This window comes from Candoia aspera, chromosome 1 (genome assembly GCF_035149785.1).
Source record: "Candoia aspera isolate rCanAsp1 chromosome 1, rCanAsp1.hap2, whole genome shotgun sequence".
In the NCBI taxonomy this organism is placed as follows: Eukaryota; Metazoa; Chordata; class Lepidosauria; order Squamata; family Boidae; genus Candoia; species Candoia aspera.
Genome location: NC_086153.1, coordinates 236142201 through 236164039, shown reverse-complemented (window position 1 = coordinate 236164039; position 21839 = coordinate 236142201). Strand labels below are relative to the sequence as shown.

The window sequence follows — 21839 nt, the reverse complement described above, 5'->3', positions numbered from 1 at the left end:
AATGCACCACCCAAAGGAAGCAACTACTTTACAGAGCAAGAAATCAGTTGCTGAAAATAATCACATTTCTTTAAGATGAATGGTGCACGGTTATACAAAACTACTTTCCAAAATGGTTTTGCAGGTAACCGAGGTAGGACCGTTAGTTAATGTTCCATCCCATCCTACCCTGTTTATTGGCTATAAAATTAGGGAACAAAAGTGTTCTACGTGCAGAATACATAGCTAGCCTTGCAGGCAACTGTAGGGAGTCCCCAGCCCAGATAAAGGAGGAGAGATTGTCCCCTGCCAAGGGATCAGGAACTATGGGAATTAAAAAGAAATTCCCATTGAGAATAATGCTTCTGCATTGGGGGCTGTACCTGGTGCGTCAGCAGGGTTGCGTAACTAAAGTCAGAATGCTGATGAGAAATATGCAAGTAGCCAAACACCATCAAAAATTGGGAAAACGTTTTAAACTGGCTACTTGGAATGTTCAAACTGGTTTCCAGGTCAGACATTGTGAAATAATCATTTGTGAATTATTTCAGCATGGCATTTCAATTCTGGCATTATCAGAATGATGTCTCAATTGGATATGGAAATGTCTGTATCCACATACAAGACTGTGACAATGAGATGTTTTTTGTACTACTGGGGAGGCAAGGAACACACAGAGGGTACTGGCTTAGTTTGCAGAGCATCCAAACGTACTGTGAGCTTCATCAGCGTCAAGTCAATTAGCAGAGCTGTCACTTTTAGGAACAATGAAAATGCACTTAATTATGCTTCTCGGAAGCAGGAATAAGGCAAAAGACTTATCCTATCCACAGTTATAAACAATCTTGGATTGCCACAGAGGTAATAAATCCTGAACATCGGTGACTTTAATGCTGTTTTCGGTAACAACCAGCAAGGCTGGAAACATGTCCTGTGCAAATTTGGTGTTGGAGAGATGATACACAATGGCCTGCACCTGCTTATCACTTGTAGAAGTAAATGAACTAATGATTGGAGACATCCAATCAGCACCACTTAAAACCTCAGTTGACATGTCGTTCACCCAATAGAGACAATACACCAGTCCTCAACTATTTCCAAAGCAGCACCTGTTTTCAAACATCACTCGTGGACATCCAGTCAATGAGAGGCACTGTGTTTCTATCACCTTCTACATGCAATCCTATAATTTTGATTAAAACAAACTGCTCATAATGTAGCCACACCCAGTTGTTATGGATGAGTGAAGTTACGAGGCCCTGCTTGCCAACCAGAGTTCCAACTGATTTGTCCCCTTTGTACATTTGGAAGATGAAAATGATCAAGAGGCACAATTAACAAGCATGCCAACAAAATCTATCCAGTAGGAAGAAATTGAACACAACCATAGATTTTGGATGAAAGAAAACTGTGCAAACTCAGAAGATGTGACAGTATTGACAACTTAAGCAAGTTCACCCTTGCTTCAAAACAGAATGGGATGTCTGTTGGAATAGTACCGCAGAAGAACTTGAAGAACTTGCATCTTGCTGCGAATATTATGACCTCTACACTTTTTAGGCCGCCTTAGAGGTAAATTTCAGTATATGAATGACACTAGAAAAGCAGACAGTGTATTTGTGAGCTCTGGAATTGAATGACTGAGTCATTTGCACAAGTACTTCCAGATCTTTTGCAATTGCCCTGTTCTGAAAGGCATTCCAGTAGAGCCACCAACTCTTGACAGCCCAGATGTAACCATTGAAGAATGTAACTCCAGAGTCTCTGAAGCTGCCATCCATCAATTAAAAAGAGGGAAAGCTACTGGAGCAGATAAAGTCACTGCAGAAGCAATAAACACTGGTGGTGATACACTAGTTTATCAGCTCCATTTATTCTTTCAAATGATCTGAGAGTCTAAGGAAATACTTTACTTGTGGAAACAGGCAATATTTCCAGTTTTCAAGAAAGGAGGCAATCAGGAATACAAGAATTGATGTGGGATTAGCCTGTTGTCAGTCATGGGCAAGGTATTTATCAAAGGCTTCAGAGAAGATGGAAACAACTAGCCTCAGAAGAACATATTGATTTCTGGCCTGGAAGAGGATGCTGTGACCAAATACTTGTGCTATAACAATTGCTTGATGAATGCACCAGGTGTGGAAAGAGGCTTGTTGCTGTTTATTGATTTTGCAGTGCTGTCCATCAGCCAGTGCTAGGTGGGCCTGCTCAAATAATACAGCAGATACATAAGGAATCATAAAAGTTGTGTGTGAATGGATAAATGTCCAGAAGCTTCCCAGTATGTAGTGGTGAATTTCCCTTTCTTCAACGTTGTAATTGTTGCAGTCATAAGGAAGATAATTTGCTAGTATTGGGTCATATTTGGATTAGATGAATTAATCAGAGATCTGATGTTTGCTAATGAGCATGTGATTTTTGTTCTTGGTGGTTTTCATCAAGGTTAGGCAGGGATGCTAATTTGGACCACATATGGGCATGTGATTCTCTTACTGGGAAATCCTTAAAGCCATTTTTTTTCCTGGTGCTCATGCGCAACCCCAGGAAGATGTTTAATGGTTTAATTTTTGCACAACTTTGGGTTGTGAGCCAGTTGCACCCATTCCTGGATTGGGGGGCTCTGCTCACAGTCACTCACGCCCTAGTCACCTCCAGATTTGGACTACCGTAATGCACTCCATGGGGCTGTCCTTAAAGAGTATTCAGAAGCTTCAACTGGTGCAAAATGCAGCAGCATGGGCAATTATGTGTGCCCCTAGGATAGCATATTCCACTTCTGCTCTGTGAGCTGCATTGGTTGCTTGTTTGCTGCCGGTTCCAATTCAAGGTGCTGGTTTCAACCTTTAAAGTCCTTCATGGCGTGGGACCGGGCTATCTGAGGGACTGCCTCTCCCTGGTTGTATCAGCCCGGCCCATTAGATCCAGCAGAGGAGGCATACTGCAGATACCGTCTGTCAGGGACCTACATTTTATGGGTTCCAGAGGCAGGCCTTCTCTGCCATGATGCCCACCTTATGGAACATTCTGCCCCCCGATATTCGGTTAGCTTCATCCCTTTTGACATTTCAGAAGTCCTTCAAGACCTGGCTATGCCACCAGGCCTGGGGGTCCCAGGGAACCGGAGATTTGTTGGGATGGCCCCACTATTGAGGTGGATGTACTAATTTTCTCTGTACCTGCAGTTCGTATATATTTGTTTTAATTTTTGTGGTTTTTAATATTTTAATGCTTTTTTATCTATGTATTGTACATAGATTTTTATCATTATTGTACACCGCCCAGTCACTTCCTGTGAAATGGGTGGCTATATAAATTTTGACAAATAAAATGCCAACTGGTGCAACCTATGTGCTCCAGATCACCTTTTCCTCTTTGAATCCAAGTTGCTGCACAGATCTAGTTTTTGTATCTTTCCTGCTGTTAAGTGCCTATTCTAATACTAACCCTAGGACACTTATCTCAATAGAAGAGAATATCTGTAGCACAGGGTTGAACTGTGGAATCCCTGGTGCTCTCTGAGCTTGGCTGTTTGCTTGCAGATGTTTCATTACCTGATTAGGTAACATCATGGGAGGGAGGGAGGGTATTGATGTTACCTAGTCAGGTAATGAAATGTCTGCGAACAACCAAGCTCAGAGAGCACCAAGGACTCCACTCCTACCTCACTCAGTCAGCCTTACTATCTCTGACATTTTGTGCTTCATACAAATAATTGGATTATGTTCTGTAAGAGGAAAGACCTAAATTCAAATATGCTGACATATTCATTGACTGACAAGAACTGCCTTCCCTAAGAACTTTGTGCCATTTTTTTGTATCTTCTGGGGGGAAAAGGGTAAAGCAGCTCAGCACTTGCATTAGATATGCCAGACTACTGCTTGATGTCACAAACCTAGAGTGGCATTCCTGGTGTATTTGACACCTGGACTAGATAATTGTTTAAACAACACCTCCTTCCTCTGTTGCTGCTGCGCCATGCCACTGACCACCAAACAGATGATCAGCATACTGGCAGCAGCAACCTGACTCCATACCCACCGCCACCCCTCCATAGAGGCTCCTCATCATCCCCAAGTCAGCAGACAATGCACCCCTTATTGGCTGCCCCTGGAGCAGACTGCCCCCCCTCCTTCAGTACACTACTGAAACTACAGATCTGGTTGCTCGGATGCACACTTGATCAGTGTTACAACACATCAGGCAAACAGCAGAATTCAACAGAACCCTTCATTTAAGAGGATGAGGATCAATGCTGTGGGATACTAAAAGTACTAATAATATAATGTAGAAGTGACCCTGAGTGCAACAAAGTACATTGTGAATGCATGTTGATTTGAAGTTTATGAATTTATTGCTGGCAAAACAGTTCAGTGGGTCAGTCTCAGGCACTTTAATTTCACCAAGACAATCCTGTACGAACAGAGATAAAATTCTGTACAAATCAAAGGGAGACTGGCAATCCAGCTGGAGTATCTCCTTATAGCAAGCACTCCCGTTCCCTAATTTCCTTCCCCATTTATAGTCTTCGTAACCCACCAGACACGAAGTAAATTATGCTATACTTTCCAGAAAATTATATCTTCAGACTCATTATAGCTTACAAACAAAAATGAGAGTGTCCATCACCAAACTCCACCATAAATTTATATTCCAAAGCACTCTGTCCTCCTGTGCATTGGTTAATACAGCTTTAAAAACCCCCAGTTACCCCTCAAAGTTAGACTTTCCTAGAATCTTACCCATAGGTTTATACATTCCATCAAAATCTATATCTCAAACTCATATAACCCAGTTCTTTTAAAATTAAATGCAAGCAAATCATTTCCAGGATATGTAGAGGTAGAAAAACATAAGGAAAAGGCAGCGGGAGTTTTAGGGGAGTTCCAGAGAGGGAGGGAGGGAATAAGAGAAAGCAATAAACACGAAAGCAGATGGAAGCACCCAGAAATGGTACTGTGACCCCTGTGAGCACTTCTTCACTATCCTTGGCAGTCTGGAAGTCTTGCTGCGACATCAACATCCATACATCCTAAAAAGAATCCTAGCTCTACGGGCAGCAAGTACATGGGTTTGGCAATGCCGACAGGCGGCTTCAGAATTTGCATGGATGCTGATTTGCATTTTTACAGCCCTGGTATACTTTCCTGGTGTTAAGATGGCCAAGAGAGAGAAACATGAGCTTTACTTAGACTTTTAAAAGAAATGGAATGAATGCAAAAATAAAACACGTTAGCCAGACTGACACCAGCTCTCTAAAAAGAAGGGAACTGCAAAAGGGGTCTGTGAAGTAGGGTCACAGTCCTTGGTGGTGCTTTATTAACAGGCTTCACTGAGAACCATTAGGGCTGGAGAGTCCATTTTCTGCAGGTCCTTTTCTTCACAGGCCAATGAAATCTTCTTTCCGAAAGCCCTTCTGTAAAACACAGAAAGACTGTCACAAGGACACATTGTATCAGTGCTGATCCAGCAAGTGCTAACATATCTAAGCCCCACAGACATCTGTGGGTGCGATGCTAGAGACCTAGGCCCTACAAGCTCACTTTGGAACAGAGAGTAGAGAGAAAAAAGCCAAACCGTTTTATAGTCCCGATGAAGCTTGCTGTACTGCCACATGTTAATCAGGAGGCTTGAAGCGGCTCGGGAGGCCTTCTCGCTATCCGAGCTAGAGAAAGAAGAGAAACCTGTAACGTTACTGGGGCACATTGGGACTCAAACATCCCCACTCCTTCTCCATGAATTCCTAATGGATGTTAAGTCAAGATACTTCACACTCAGCTGCAGCTGGAACCCCATCCTCCTGTTTCCAGGCTTAAGTCCCTTTGATCCCAAATGTTTATTCAGCGGCATCCCTATAGGAATAGACCTGTCCTTTTGCAAAGCCTGAAAACTGCTGCTGCCATTCTGAAGAGGATTTAAGGCTGAAGGAGGTCCAGAGGCAGCCAACCCGTGCTCCTGTGATGCAGTACTGTGTGGCTGTCAGCTGCACAGACCTCAGAAATGCCACCTGTTCTTCTTCTAGGATGGAGAGTCTACACAGGCACTTTCACCTTCTCGAAGCAGCTGGTGCCACCTCCAACAAGAGCCTTCCTGGGATGGGCATTTTCAAAATGAGTGTGAGGATCAGACTTTGCACCCCTATCAGATTCTAAAAGTAAGGCCTATGGGATAAATGGCATGGATCAGTCTGGATGCCATGGTAGGAAACAAAGGCGCTAACAAGTCAAATGAGGATGGAAAAAAACTCTTGAATGTTGGAAATAAACCATTAGATGGACTAGTTAATACAAGACAACTGAAAAGTTTTTAGATCTGGCAGGCTTGCCCATTCTCTTCCTTCCTCCAGCCCCTGCTTTATGCACTGGATCTTGCCATTTGCTTTTGAAAGGGACTGCACCTTTTGAGGACTGTGTGTATGTGCCTTTGAGTGAGTGATGACTCCTAGTGACTGCCTGGTCAAGTCCCTGCAGTTTTCTTGGCAAGGTTTTTCAGAAGTGGTTTGCCCTTGCCTCCTCCTTCCTAGGGCTGAGAGAGACCTTCCAAGGTCACCCAGCTGGCTTTCCTATCTAAGGCTGGACCAGAACTCATGGTCTCCTGGTTTCTAGCCTGAGGCCTTAACCACTACACCAAATTGGCTCTACTTTTGAGGATTAGGTGAATCTAATAGACTTCATACTCTCTGATGCTGAAACAACGGGCTTAAGGAAGTTTTCTGAAGCTGCAGCAGAGTACAGAAATTAAATAGTGTAAAATGTGGCTCTCTTTAGGGGGTTCTACTGTGAAGTCAGTGAATGGGAATAGGGAAGGAAACTGCTGGCCATTCCTACCTGTCCCTTTTCTTCTTGATGTAGAAGAGTTTGCGCAGGCCATCAAAGTAGACAATGTCACGTGCAGCAATGGGACTCTCCACAACCAAGTTGTTCAGCACTGCAATGATGTTGACTACCACATCTGTTGGGGGCCACTTATCCCCGGAGCTTCCAGGAAGTTTCTCAATCAAATGGCTCACCACTTTGGTTGCTGCCAATCCGAAACAAAGCTGATCAGCCATGCAGGTTACCAAATACACAGAGAAAAAGTAGTCTGTCCAAAATCTGACTATGGATGATATAAGTAAAGTATCTGAACTGCACAAAGGATAATTCTTTTGTTAAGGCCTTGCTGGGTTTCCCTCTAGGAATAACTCACACATTTCATCCTTGTTGCGTGCATTCCGGGACAGGTTGCGAATCAATCCCGTCAGTGAGCGAAGCTGGTGATGGTCAGCTGTGCGGACTCTGTCCAGTACGGGGTTCAGGATCCTCTCTTGCTCCAAAGCCACTCTACTGAGGACACCAGCCCACTACCATGGACAAAGAGAAGAATGAGCTGGCAAATGATGACTCACCTGCTGAGTCAGTAAAAGTTCTGGGCACAATGGAGACATAGTATCTGACCGACTCTTCTGCTATAAGATGCTCTTGCAAACTGTGAAACATCCCTATATGTATTCCAAGAAGTATCTGATTGCTGCCAGAGATGGTTCAGTCTATTCTTCCCATTCCTTTACTCCCAGTGCCTTCTGGACTACTGCTTACTGCCTTAATCAAGTTTGGCTTTAGGCAGACAATGGAAGCCTTGTCACTCCTTGACTTCCCGCAATCAACTTTACTGGTTCCCCCCTTTTCTCTTCTCACCCTCCACAACAAGATGGGCAAGTTTTCAATGCGGTCACTGTTCAGGCTCAAGCAATGCAATGTAGGCAGAGCAATCATCCTTCAGAGATATCTTCTCTGTATGTTAAAAACTCCAGAGCTTTGGCAGTGTTAGTAAGTATTATATGGCTGAACACAAGCTCAGCACATGGAAATCCTCAGAGCCTTTTCCCTTCAGGGTACAAGAAAAATGGGAAAAAGTTGTTGGTAGCTTTGGCAACGGAGGTGCTTTGCTGTTTGAGCAGGCCTACTCCATTTTGCTATAAGGCTCCTTGAATGTATAAAAGGAACCATCAGTGAGTTCATCTTTCATATCTAATCAAGTTTCCTACAAAACTTCAAGTTCACAGTCGTAACTTCCTCATCTCCTTAACATGCACTGCTTTATGTTAAAGTCTTAAGAAGATTCAGGGTGGTATTTATGGAGTTAGCCTTACCCTCCGGTCTCCTGCTGTGATGTTCTGAAGAGCGCCAGAGGCTGCCTCTGTGGTGTGCTTATTTAGCTCACATCGCTGTAGCAACCTATTGTACACCCCGATAATCTGAGGGTTCCAGAGCCACTCCATCCCTTTGGGGTCTCTAGAAACTTCTGTGAAAGTCACAATATCAGAGTTCATGTGGAGCTGAGGAGAAGAGGGAGAGACTATTTAATTACCAGTCTTTGAGGCTGTATGAAATTTTGTTCTAGCTACAGCTTTGTTGTCTCCTTTGCAGCTTACCCAGTTAAGTCAAGGCTTTATCACTGCTTAATCCATTCCCATGGATCCTATTCTCCATATCTTATTTCTAAACCAATCTGACCCAGTTACTGTTCTTTTGGGATATTATTAGCCCCATAATTACAGTATGTGTTTCTTATACACTAGCATTAATTCTCACCAATCAAGGCATATTACTCAGAGGAACAAACAACTCTCTGGATCTCACAGCTTCTAAAAGTATTTTTTAATCCAGAAGGATTGTTGGGGTTTACATGGGAACAGGAATATGACCTACTGATCTAGAAGGGCCACCCGCCTTTAATGTTGGGAATTCATCATTATTACTCAGCTCAGGGGAAATTTATTCTGCCCAGAGCAATACATTAGCGAAGTCTTACATTCTAGAGATGGGGCTGAGGCCTGTTCTTGACTAGAGGGGCTGGGATTGAATCTTGATGTGCTCAGGAATCTAGTCAAGCCACTGATTCCTCTCCAGAATTGGGCTTCCTTCTTTCCTCAGTTACTTTTCATCCTATGAAACAAGTGCTGCCCAGAACAGGCTCAGCTCCCTCCCTTAATGGCATTTTCCACACACTCACCTCTCGGGCCCTCCTGCTTTGGGGGCTGAAGCAGCCTACCAGTTCACTGGTCATGTTAGCTCCATCGCTCCTCTTTTGTCCTTCTAACCGCTGGAGCGAGGAAGGAGGGATTTCATCATAAAGTCGGTAGGAGAGATTGCGCAGGACACAGACTGCATTCTCAACACTCTGTGGGGACAAAATCAATTTTTGAAAAAATAAAATAAAAGCAAGTTTTACAGTGTATTATTCATTGCAAATTTTTCTATTCCTTTCTTAATTTTTAATAGTAACTGGCTTAGACTAAATTGGGTTAAGATGATGTTCAGATGTTAATGATGTATTTCATATATTTTGATTTGTATTTGATTCGTGCTGTAGGATCCCTTAGGCAATAATACAGAAGAGCTCCAAACAGAGAGTACTTTAAAGTATTTTTGTATCAAATATACGTATTTGTTTAATGATGCATCATTTGCCTTTCAAATGTTTGCCTGAGGCATCTTATGACAAGAATCTTCATTGGCTTTTGGATTTAGAATGGCAGATTCAGGTAGTTTTGGTGCCAGAAGCCATTCAGACTGTATTTTTGCCAAGGATATATTAGGCTGAAGAACATGTTCTTGGATATCTCTATTCCAAGTGACAATCAAGCATTAAACTTTACTTGAAGTATTAGACCTTTAGTCTATTAGACAATTCATAAGATGATTATTTTTAAATTACACTGATATCCACTTTTGCACATGGAGCATGAGGTGTATTTCACTAGCCATATTTATACAACATGATCAACAAGGTCAATTACAAACTTAGCAGCTGCAGTTGCATGACAAACTAAGCTTGATTATCTTTAATCCTGGTTAGTTTTGGCTAGCTTAGAGTATTGTGTGAACATAGGCCAGCTGAGGTTTATCTTTCAATGTACCATGCAAACCAAGAAAATAATTAATCAGTAACAAAGTTAAGTGTGTTCTACAAACACAGCCACTGGCCCTCCTGCTTCACCATTTTATTCCCACAATAGTCTTGTAAAGTAGGGCAGCTAGACAATTACTGACTGCCTAAAATTACCTAGTGGATTTTATAGCTGAAGATGGATTCAAACCCCTATCTCAGTCCTGATATTCTAACTACTATACTGCAATAATAGGACGTGCTTCGTACTTACATGTTTTTTTTTTAGCAGATTATGTCTAAAAAGAAAAGTGTAAATGGAAGTCCTATTTTTCATAGACATACATTTGGCAGGGGCCCATGCTAACTAAAATGTTCAACTGAATGTTCAGTTCATTATGAAATGTTGGTGTGCCTGTGCATTATGTACAACACTTATTGTCATGCCTTTGGTTTCTTCTCAATGCTTGCCTTAAGAATTCATGTCTAGAAAAGTATCAATCTTTTACAATGCCCCTTTACTGAACTAGTAGCCACAAACAGTAAAAGCTTCATTCAGCAATTTGCTTAGGTAGATAACAAAATGACAGCCTTAAGCCTAAGAAAAGATATGATGGATGGACTATGAGGGATGACATGATTAAATATTTGCAGTAATGGAAACATCATTTCACATCACTACATGTGAAAGAATAATCACAGGAAATAATCAGCAAACTTTATCTTGGAAAGAGCGCATTTCCCCTCTTGATTAAAGCCAGATTTAGAATAAAACGAGGCAGCTCACCTTGTCCTCTGATTTTCCCACTTCTAGTGAACTATTTACGTAGTTGACCATGGAATCTATCAACCCATGGCATTCACGCATTTTTTGCCGAGTCTGCTGGCTGGCAGAACTAAGATTCCTACAGGAGAAACATGAAGGTGTATCATCACAAGAATATCCTTCAATGCACCCTCTTCAAACTCAAGGGTATGCTTAGAAAGGAAACACAGTATCTCAGGCAGCATCTTTCAGACAAACGGTTCCCTCCGGCCAAGCAGTAAAATGTGGATCTAGAATATGATCTGGACCAGGAATAAGCAACTTGTTGCAGAACTCCCATTTTCATTGACCCTAGCAAGCATGGCCAATTATAGGCATTCAATCCAGCAAAAATTGGAAGGTCATATAACTCAGCCATGATCTTGACAAAGTCAAGTGGCAGCTAAATTTGATCTATTTGTGGGGAAAAAGAGAGTATCTTCACAGTAAGAATTGCATTGTCACAGTATCCTGCTTTGCAATCCAACACAATGCTCCAGCAGACATATACAATACAGATACTTCTCATAAGTGAATTACTCTCTACTTCACGTACTGATTCAATATGGTCTTCATCTGTCAGAAACGTAATGTGCTGACTGTGTTTCCATCATCCTGATTCTGATCTTTGCTATGCACCAAATCAATGACACTGACTAAAATAGCATAAATGAGGAAGGCTATGAACAAATGACTCTCCCATATAGTTAGTGAAAGCATACAGTACAGAGCACATTGATTTGCAGAGCAGCTTACGAAAGGAATGGTGCTCACTACTTCTACTGTATATACATCATTAGTTGTGAACTATTTTTACTGAATGGGATTTTGTAATGCTTGCATTTTTCTTTTTATCTCTACCAATCTTACTAAAGGGTCATAACAACAACTCCTCCTCCTCCTATCATCAGGATTTTTCTATCATGTGACCTCCTTCAGATCCAATCCTTTGGATCCTATAATTCTCATATACAGTAGTTAAAGTACCTGAGGAAGCCAGTGGCATTGTAAAAGATTTCTGCCTCAGAGGCATTTTGCTGGATAGTTGCAGCATTGCTTGAGCCAGAGAGAGGGGTCAAGATCAGGTTTGTGAGCTGCTCCAAAGTGTCCCGGGCAAGACGGTCCTTGAGGTTATCACTTGAAGAAAGATTCCAGAAAATGCCTGCAAAGCAATCAATCAGGAGGGAGGGGTGAGATAATCTCTCTGCAGAATGCACTATTTCAGCAAGATGAGAATGGCTCCCTTATATATACCAGACCTTTGGGGATTTAAGTAATAAGCTTTTTATAAAAATAATCTTTATTGCTTACAATATAAAAAAAAAAAAACCAAGCTGAAAATTAAAACAAATCAGAAAATAAACAGGGAGAAAAAAGAAAAAGGGAAATTAAATTACATACCTAGCAACGAAGACATATTTAAGACTGATAACCTTTTAAGCAGCAGATTAAAACTTGACCAGATTTTCTTCTGAGACAAAACAAAGTCACAGGTGGAGAATGAACACATTTCATCAACCTCAGATTTAAAATCACATATAACAGTTTTTCCACAGAAGTAAACAAGCTTTTAAGGCACTGTTCATGCACAATATGTCCAGATTTAGATAACAATAATATACTATTTTATCCTTATGTTGCTTTTATTTTGTTTTAAGTCATAGTCATCTTCACCATTAATTTTTACAGTGCAGAATGCTTCACAATCCTTGTCTCATTAATCCTTACAACAACTAGGTTTCAGTCACATTTTCAGTTTTACAAGCAGGCAGCTTGCAAAAGATTCACAGGAAGATTTTGACTGCAAAGCAAAATTGCAGATAGCAAATACCAGTCCAGTAAAGACTTGACATGTCTTGAGGTCATTTATTAATTAACCCAAATTTGGGAAGTGCCTTGGAACTTACAAAGAATTTATCAGTTGGGAAAATGTTAACTTGTCAGGGTCATGAACCACTCTCTGAATAATACAAGACCTGTTATTTGCTGACTTCCGGGAATCCTGGAGTATAACCAAGATTCATTTGATTTTGGTATTTTTTTAAAAATCCGTTCAATTGTGTCCGATTCTTGGAGACTGCCTGGACAAGTCCCTGCAGTTTTCTTGAGAAGGTTTTTCGCAAGTGGTTGGCCATTGCCTTCTTCCTGGTGCTGAGAGTGAGTGACTGGCCCAAGGTCACCCAGTTGGCTTTGTGCCTAAGGCGGAACCAGAACTCACAGTATCCTGGTTTCTAGCTTGATTTATTTATTTATTCATTCAAATTTAATTACCGCCCATCTCCCCCAAAAGAGGGACTCTGGGCGGCTGATGCCTTAATCACTACACCAAATTGGCTCTCCGGTATTAAATTCATGCAGGCTATTTCATGTCTCTTCAAAACCATCTTTTTACTACAGAATTGCTCTAGTAAGCCAGCAATTTCCCACATGATGCTAATTAAAGTACAGTTGAAATAAACTGGAAAATCAATGTTAAAAAAGCAAGTATCAATCAACCTGTTATAAAATCTTCTTGGAAACTGCACTAAGCAATTAACTGTTTCTTTTAAAAATGGATAAATAAAACAATGAAGATCCAAGAATCTATACTGCCAATTTTTGAAATAAATTCAGATCAGATTCAGGACTCTGCCAATATTTGTTCCATTCTCTAGTTAAACTGCAAATTCCCTTTGAACAATTATTCAGATAGATTCTGAAGGCCTTGACAGCTACTCTGAGATCCTTGTAATGAATAGTGCATCAGAAGGTTCCATCCCAGGCTAGGCATTTCTGACAAATCCCAATTTGGTCTCATAAAAGACGCAACAGATAATTGCTCATCATGAGGAAATAACCACCTAGGCTGAAGCGTGCATTAGCTCTATTCTGTAGAAAAGCCAGTTTTTGCAAAAATTCTGACTGTTAATTTCCCCAGGTTCCACTGAAACAGAGTCCAGGACCGTCGCCTGTTGGCATTCTACATCAGTTTGAGTAATGAGTAGAGACAGAGCAGCAGATATAGAGCAACTTCCTGAGAAAATTCTATTTGGACAGCAAGGAAACGAAGCAGAGCGATTCTGGCTGGGTGACGGCCACATGTAAACTTGCATGAATCAAGCTCTGTGAAGCTCTCAACATTAGAATGTTTGATGGCAAAGAGCAGAGTGGCTGACTCGTATCAGCTTGCTGGAGCAAGACAACCTGGTAGGCCCAGCCAGGCATCCCCCTTCGGCCTTCCAGCAACCCGTCTCCTGTCTTTTCTGTATAGCTCCTCACAACAGAGACCTTCTACAAGAAGATTAACAGGATACTTCTGGCTCTAGTTTTGTTTAGCTTTCACATTTGCCTTGTTACTTTCTTCTTCCCTTTTCAGTAAGGATGGAAAACACTGTTCTTCTAGCTACTGCTGAACATCAACCCCAGCCAACCTAATTAAGGATAAATGATAATGGGAACTGCAGTCCAGTATCTACAGGGCTATAGGCTGGCATTGTCCTCCTCCTCACTGGAAGGGTATGGATACTGTTTAGTCACAAAAGGGCCAGTTCTTCAGTTTAAATTCTGGGAGACCTGCAACAGGCTTTCAATAAGGCCAACAGCACCAACTTGGCCCTTCCAATAACTAACAATATTGGCTGCCTGGCAATAGAAAAACTGCTATAATCATCAGTGCCTGCTTCTTCTCCTTTCTGGTTTATTAACTGCTGCCACCAGGAAATGCCGTTCCTTAATTCTGTTTTGTGTTCATGTGCAGGCTTATCTGTTATGGGATCCCAGTGCATCAACTGTTATCATAGATGCTCGGGTGTAGATATTGAGAGGTCAGGCCTCCATCCCAGGGGGCTCTGGAAATGTGCTTGCTTCCCCTCTCCCACAAAACCCCCAGTATCCTGGCTACTAACTTCATGCCTCTCCTCAGCTTCTGCCAATGCTGCCGTAGCTGGTTTTGCTGAAAGGCATAAGCATTTTCCCTCTTGGGAAATCTGGGATTAACAGATACTTAAGAAGCATTTTTCAAAGGGGCACATTAATCCCTACACTGGTTAATAAAAACACAAAGAGTTTTAACTCCAGCTTGGTAACCACTTAAAGAAACAAAGTATGACAATGAGACAGGAACAATGAACCAGGTGCAGTTCCATTCAGAATTGTAGACAATTGAATGACAGCATGGTTCTCGCCGAATCCACGTTGTGGCTTACCCAGTGGATGCAGATGAGGAATCAAGTTAGTAAACAAGAATTTAGGTTGTCTTTTTAGCAGCCAATACATTTGCTCATGAAACAAAGAGATCTGTTGCAACTCTGCATGTTTGGGTGGCTGAAGAGCAGTTAAGCCATACATGGGGAAAAAAATACTGTGGTTCTGAAAAACAGGTTGTGTATATACAGAGTTCTTGGTATGAAAGGATTGGGTGACAGAAAATAAAGTGAGAATTCAAAAAGACAGAATTTCCTTAAAAGAGAAGCAGCACAAGACAGGATGCCACCAGATGAGGTGATATTTCCTCTTACGAAAACTAAGACAGTGATGCAGGTTTGGCTGGGATTTATCTACCTGCGCATTGGTAGAGAGGTAGATGGTTGATAAGGGAGGGTCCTTGGTTGGTCTGATTTAGAAAGTGAGCCTTGCACAAGACTGCAATTAACCTCAGGCCACTAAGAAAAATAGTACAATCATCAGTAAATGTATTAATGCAGTATTTGTTTTGGAACTTTTCAGCTTGCTGACTGCATAAGAAGGGCTTCAGTACCCAGGAGAGGTGAGGAAGCATTCTCATAATATACCTTTGCATTTTTGCCATGAGACTGGCAAAAGATGGGAGATAACTCTCTCCACACAAACTCGTCCTCACTTGGAGGCAGCAGGCATCTGTCTTCTCTAACCACCACCTCCCCCAAACATACCAGCACCATATTAGGCTCATCTTGTGCCCAAGAATGAGGTGTGTCCTAGGCTATGATATCTGGGGATTACTCTCTCCAATTGTATTCTATTAAAACTTCACAGAGTCTAACAGGCTAGAAACATGCCTGAAAGCTCATAGCTTTGGACCTAACTTTCTCATTAGCTTCGGTATTAAACAATCAGAGCCTGTTGGGCAGAATTGAAGAGGACCTTTTTATAACAGAAGCAAATATAATCTCTCCTCTTTGGCGGATCTCTTCATTCCATATCCCAGTTCTTCCTAAGCAAGGATATTTGCCAGCAGCTGCAACATATAGCCATGTCTTTGCCCCTTGCTCCCCAGATCTGCTTCTCTTTCTCTCCTTTCTCTTTACATGATGTGAAGCACAGCAACCACTTAATTTATAGGAATTTCACATCCCTTTCCCCAGCCCCTCCAAAACCTGCCTCCTAATACACTTTTCTTTGCTAAGATTTGCTGATGCATGTTGAAGTTGAGCTTGTTAATGGGCTGGCATTCCAATCTCTACTCAGGAGAATATTCAGGAAGCAGAGAGTATCTGAGAGTTGCTAGTATTTCACTGATTCCTTCAACTCACTTACTCTCAATGTAGCTTTACTGTTGGCAAACTAAGAAATAAGCCAGAATTTTTGGGAGAATTAAAGGTTGCTAATCATGAAGGGAATTTGGAACAGAAGGGAGGCAAATGCTCTGAACAAGAGTACATTTAATGCACAGCACAAACTATACAAATGACCTAAATACAAAACTGGTTTCATACATAATACTAAACTTAGCATTTTTAGTTTAGTGTGATGTGCAAACTCAACCTAACTTTTTGTATCACTTATTAAATTATGGCTTACTCAGCAAATCCATGGTTAAAACATCCTGGTTTAGCATTAAGCGTTGAAAGTCCTTTCGGATTCTGATGGCCTATAAATGTGATTAAGAGTAAGCACAGCCTACTTGTGTAAGTGCAATTCTACTGTACATTAGATGCTTCTTTCCAGATGAAAATAGAAGCCGAGGCAATTTTCTTCAGAAAAAGGCAAAAACAATTAATGTCTGCTTTTACTCTTTGTGATAAGGCAGATGGCAGTTTCAATTCTGGCATTAAATCTGCTCTGTACATCACTTATTGCCAATTTTTCTCATGCATTTCTCTTGATACATTTAGGTTTTCAAATCCTGTTACATTTTAATTTAATCGTATATTAACACCTCATATAATATTAAATACAGCAAGACTTTTTTTAAAGATACAGGAATCTGAACCAGGCTTGTGAATCATAGCAGCTATTATATGTCAAAATTTGATGGGCTGTCAGGCTCCAACTTTTGAGATTCCTTTTATATCCTTCAGTTTGTCACTGAATTATTTACTGTAGTTATTTATTTCCACCCTGGTCTAAGACTCTTGCTGGCTTATATATAGTAATTAGGAGATGGGATGGCTGTAGTTTATTTCCTGACCCCTACCAATCTGTTCTCTCCTTATCCTTTTGTTTACTCATTTCCTACCTCAGACATACCACATATCCAGATTCAACTACCAATGAATAGTATACAGCGTATAAGTTAATGGATTTACATTTAACGGACTCTCGATACAATGGACTAAATGTTTCTCTGGACATCCCGCCAAAGTAACAGACAAGTCTATTACATCTAAAGTAGCCTGATGAAGTATTATGTTTACCTTAACTTTACAACATCTGTAGTAATTCATCATTTGCATGATTATGTCATTAAACAAATTATATCATTTATGCCATTTATGTAATTATATTGTGTAAATAACATAAATGGCCATGATGGCAATAGTTTCATATTTAATGGACATTTTGGAATAACAAATGTCACCTCCACAAAAATGGTCCGTTAAAACTAGGTTTCACTCTATATGGAATCTTAGGCCTGGCAACACCAGCGAGAAGAAGGCTTCATCTGTCTCATGATTCTTCCCCTGTTTAGCTGTTTTTCTAGATTAAAGTGATGCTATTGTTTGCATTTTATTGTGATTTACCTTGACAGTTATTTGGTTGAACAGTAGATTGCAAATAAATAAAATATTAGCACTGTTTTATAAAGGCTGAATCACTCTCAGTCAGTTGATGCAGTAATATTTTTTTAATATGGGAACAGAAGCCAGTACCTTTATTCCATTTCCCATTAAGAACAATTTGTCTAAGGCAGAAATTGCTTCCTCCTGTTGTAACATTTGACAATTAATCACAAGGATCGGTGTCATTATACTAAGATTTCTCCTCTTCGGACCCTTATGTTAAAATACAGTGAAAATTAAATGTTAACAGTATGACAAGAGATATTTTTCCACTGGAAGGCTATTTTTGGCAGCTTCCCTATGGCCAATAATAATGGTTTACTAGACTTTGTTTTTCCTGAAACACTGGAACACATTTAGGTTCTAGCTTGGGGCAGGTGGGGGGCGGGGAAGAAAGACTATTTTGAAATTGGTTAGAAAAAATTGTGACTTATCCTAGTTCTCTTTAATTTTTCCACTTCTTAGATGGATTACAGATCCACGTTCCCAGTCCTCTGCCCACAATTTGTCTACAACAATGGTCACTCACCAGTAACATTCTTGCATAATTCATCATCCTGCTCATGCAAAGTGCGCATTAGCTCATAGATCCCATTTTCTTCCACCAGCCCCAGCTTGTTCTCAGCATTGTCATAAATAAGATTGCGCATGGCACCAGTTGCATGGCGCTGCACCTCTTGGTTGGAACTATTGAAGAGCTTCACCAGCTTGGGTATCGCTTGGAGACTTCGAGCCTATGGAAAAAGGGAGAGTGGCACACATCTTAGAAGGAAAGACAATGAGGGGATGTGGATCCTTGTGCAGCACCCATCTCAACATATCTCTAAGCAAGCTGTCTTTTTCTTAGCTAAACAGTCTTCCCTCTTAACTTGCAAGAACCCCACTCACCAGAACCATTTTACCAAATGATGGCACAACCTCTTAAGGGAGAGTCACCACTGAGTAAACATGCAAATTAAGAAGGGACCTTAGGCATCCCTTCAGATCTGAATCCATCCACCTTAGCCTCACCTGTTTCTTGGCATCACTGTCACTGTAGCACTTGTGCTGGATGTAAGCAGCCCCAAGCACCTGGAGGTTGGGGTCACTGGCCATCAGATATTTTACCGCAGAGGGAAGATCAATGTCATCAAACCTGAAACCAAGGTTAAATTAGAGAGGACATTATGCAGTTTCAAATCTTCCCCTCTTTTACAGAGATTTCTAATAATATCCATCTGACTGTTGTTCTTAAAAACAACCACGAAGTATCTACTAAGCAAAACTACATACTGTATATACATTTATATACAGTACTTAGTTGCTCTTCTAGCTGGTCTGAGGCATACAAAGAATTTGAATTTCTTGTCAAAAAAAGGCCTCGCTTTAAGGAAAAAAAAAAGGGTGGGAAAGAGAACATAATAAGAAAAGAGCCTGGTAAAAAAGAGTTACAGAGCTGGGATAATCAGACCATAAATGTAAGAACATCAAGTTTCTTAAACGTTACAAGCTTTGTTTTTGCTATTCAATATTCCCTTATCTAAGCCTTTTCCCCTTACATAAGAACTAGAAACTTGCTTTATTTTTCACAATTACAAATGTAGTTTCTCAGAATGCAAAACTCCAGACGAAATTCAGATTTTATGCTATCATAAGAAATTAAGATTCTGTGCCATCAGCTGCTTACCCACTGCAGGGTAAAGATGTCAAAGAGGGAGGGAGGGAGAGAGACAAAAAATTCATTCATTCATACCCAGTGGTTTCAATTCTAGGTTTCTTCCTTTCACCTTTCTCAGTTAATGGAAACCTACTGGGTCACCTTGTTGCCTTGAACGGTTGAGATATGTTTCCATAATGGCCATTTCTAGCCTGGGAACCAATAGTTCTTACCTTGCCAACCTACAGCTAGTTAACAAGGAATAATTGAAATAGCACATCTGTTATAGAAAAATACCATATACCAACACCCTGTAAGTTGTAAAGGAGGTGACTTCAACGCTTGCTCAGATTCAGATTTCAGGATCAGAATAACCTCATTTATAACTCCCATATATGAAAGTCAGAAAATCAGTGGGCACACAGAACATGACTCCTATTATGCCTTGCCACTGTGGTTATTTTGGGATATTTTCTGCTCAGCAAAGGCAGTACCCAGAGAGCAATGGCATTCTTTGTACCTGAGCCCATTAGGCATAACAGATTATCAGGTACCCTAACCTCAAGATTCATCAATAAAGAACACTGAGGGCAAAGAATCAATATACAAAAATTAGATGCTCCATGCCTCTATGGCAGGGTTTCTCAGCCTAGGACTACTTTGTGTGACTAAACTGCAATCATATCATTCCCAGCTTCCACTGTCAAGTTTAATAGGAATTGATTTGGTTGGAATTCACGGTAGTCTAAGTGGGTGAAAGCCATCAGTTTGTTCCTGTTCCCTCAGCTTAGTGAGATACCAAGTGCTGCACCTCTACAAATTCACAGCACACTTACCCGCCAGAGAAGGACTGCTGAGACATCAGTGTATTTTGACCATCAAACATGTCAATGGCACGCAGGTCTTGCAAACGGTGGTTGGATTCTGCCAAGCTGTGCACAGAAGGGGCACGGGAACTGCGTTCCACTGCAGCATATGTATTCCCAATCCCTCCTTGAGAGGTCTGAGTGCCACTGAAGGAGCTTGCACTAAATCGGGAGCGATTGTTGCTCTGGAAACGTTGCAAAGTGCGCATGGCTGGTGCACGGATGACAGTCCTGTTCTGCGGGACCACCATGCCATCCATCCAGTCAATAGGCCGCTTTGTGCAAGCATTAGAGCCAGCACTCATCTGCCTCTCAAAGGTGTAGGATCTGTTGAAGCCGCCGCCGCCACCACCACCCCTGTTTTTATAGAGAGCTGCTTGGGTCAGTGGATCCATCTCAGACGTTAAGCTGTAGTGGTCATCCACACCCCCAGGGCTGCACAGCCCATCTTGCAGACGCAGGGAGTGCAAGGACATGGTGTCATAGTTCTGGCGGTAGTTCTTGTCAATGAAAGACCTGGGCCGGGTAGCGGAACTGTAATTTGTGCCATAAGTTGGACTCTTCGGACCAGTGCCATTGCTGATGGCGGCTATTCTAGTATTGGGTCTAAGATCCACTGCTGAGCGGGAGGACCAGTTGGTAGTCTTCACAGAATTGTAACCTTTGCTGCCAACTGGCTGGTGCAGCTGTAAGGGACAAAAAAGGAGGAAGGGAAGGTTAATACTTATTTTCAAATGCAGATAAATACTCTCTGTCTCTCATGCACACATACACACACACTTCCTCCATGCCAGTTATAAGACCAGATGAGATATTTTGAAACAATCTAATCTATATACTAATGAGCACCTACTACAGGAAATCTGGGGAATACAGGCTGTTCTCAATAGCATGTACGCTGCTTTGTGCTGAACCTTAAGAATAGGTATTGCTTGCCCTGACACCATAACTAGGGTAAACAAGAGTATCATATGACATCATCACTTAAAGGCTACAGCGTTGGAGGTCAGCAACAGGAAGGACATACTGTACATGCATATAAACCATTCCCCCAAATCAGATTCCTTTAACACTGACAAATAAATAACCATAGGAATAAAGTATAGTTAAATATTATTAATAACAGGCAACAGAAACAGCTCCACTTACCAGACCTTTGTGATCTGTGCCATTGGTTTGGGATCTGGAGCTAAACTGTTGCTGCAGAGTTCTGAACTGACCATCGGCAGAGATTCTACCTGCAGTAAGACACAGAGAGACACATTATGCGTACCAAGTGAAGAATGAAGTGGAAGCAGGGCAATAACTGGCTGAAGCTGGTTACATTTGAAGGAGAAATGCTATTTGCGTGAGAAAAATCAGAATTTCTCCTCAAATTTTGGATACTCCCCAACCCAGTGATGCCCTCCAGATCTCCTACATTCTGATTCCCATCATTCCCAGCCAATATAACCCAGCCAATCTGGCTGCAAATGATGGAAGATATTGTCTAGCATCTCTGGAGGACCTTATATTCTTCTAAAAAAAAGTAGTAGTATGGATTCTGAGATTGTGACTGGTTTTTGTGTTCTGGTTTCAATTATTCCCATGTTATATTTTTGAAATGGCACAGGTTTATAATCTCATATTACTGGCCAGTCCAGTCCAGTCTTGTGTCTTCAAGCTGGCAACAGACCTCTAAAATCTTGAACAGAAATTCTCCCCAGTCCTGCAATATCCCTGGAGAT

At 41.3% G+C, this 21839-nt stretch overlaps 1 protein-coding gene across 1 annotated transcript in view; it reads right to left on the bottom strand.

Annotated features, from left to right (window-relative positions):
• Window positions 1-4307: 4307 nt before the first annotated feature.
• Window positions 4308-21839, bottom strand: part of PKP3 (plakophilin 3) — a 42320-nt gene continuing 24788 nt past the window's right edge. The window contains exons 2-13 of the mRNA XM_063289246.1: window positions 21262-21350; window positions 20083-20798; window positions 18622-18745; window positions 18140-18344; window positions 11639-11813; window positions 10634-10751; window positions 8971-9138; window positions 8108-8293; window positions 7165-7318; window positions 6804-6996; window positions 5554-5641; window positions 4308-5392 (exon numbers count right to left, since the gene is read on the bottom strand). Coding sequence (XP_063145316.1) covers window positions 5357-5392; window positions 5554-5641; window positions 6804-6996; window positions 7165-7318; window positions 8108-8293; window positions 8971-9138; window positions 10634-10751; window positions 11639-11813; window positions 18140-18344; window positions 18622-18745; window positions 20083-20798; window positions 21262-21350 — 2252 coding nt within the window. The 3' untranslated portion in view covers window positions 4308-5356. The remainder of the gene's footprint in view (window positions 5393-5553; window positions 5642-6803; window positions 6997-7164; window positions 7319-8107; window positions 8294-8970; window positions 9139-10633; window positions 10752-11638; window positions 11814-18139; window positions 18345-18621; window positions 18746-20082; window positions 20799-21261; window positions 21351-21839) is intronic.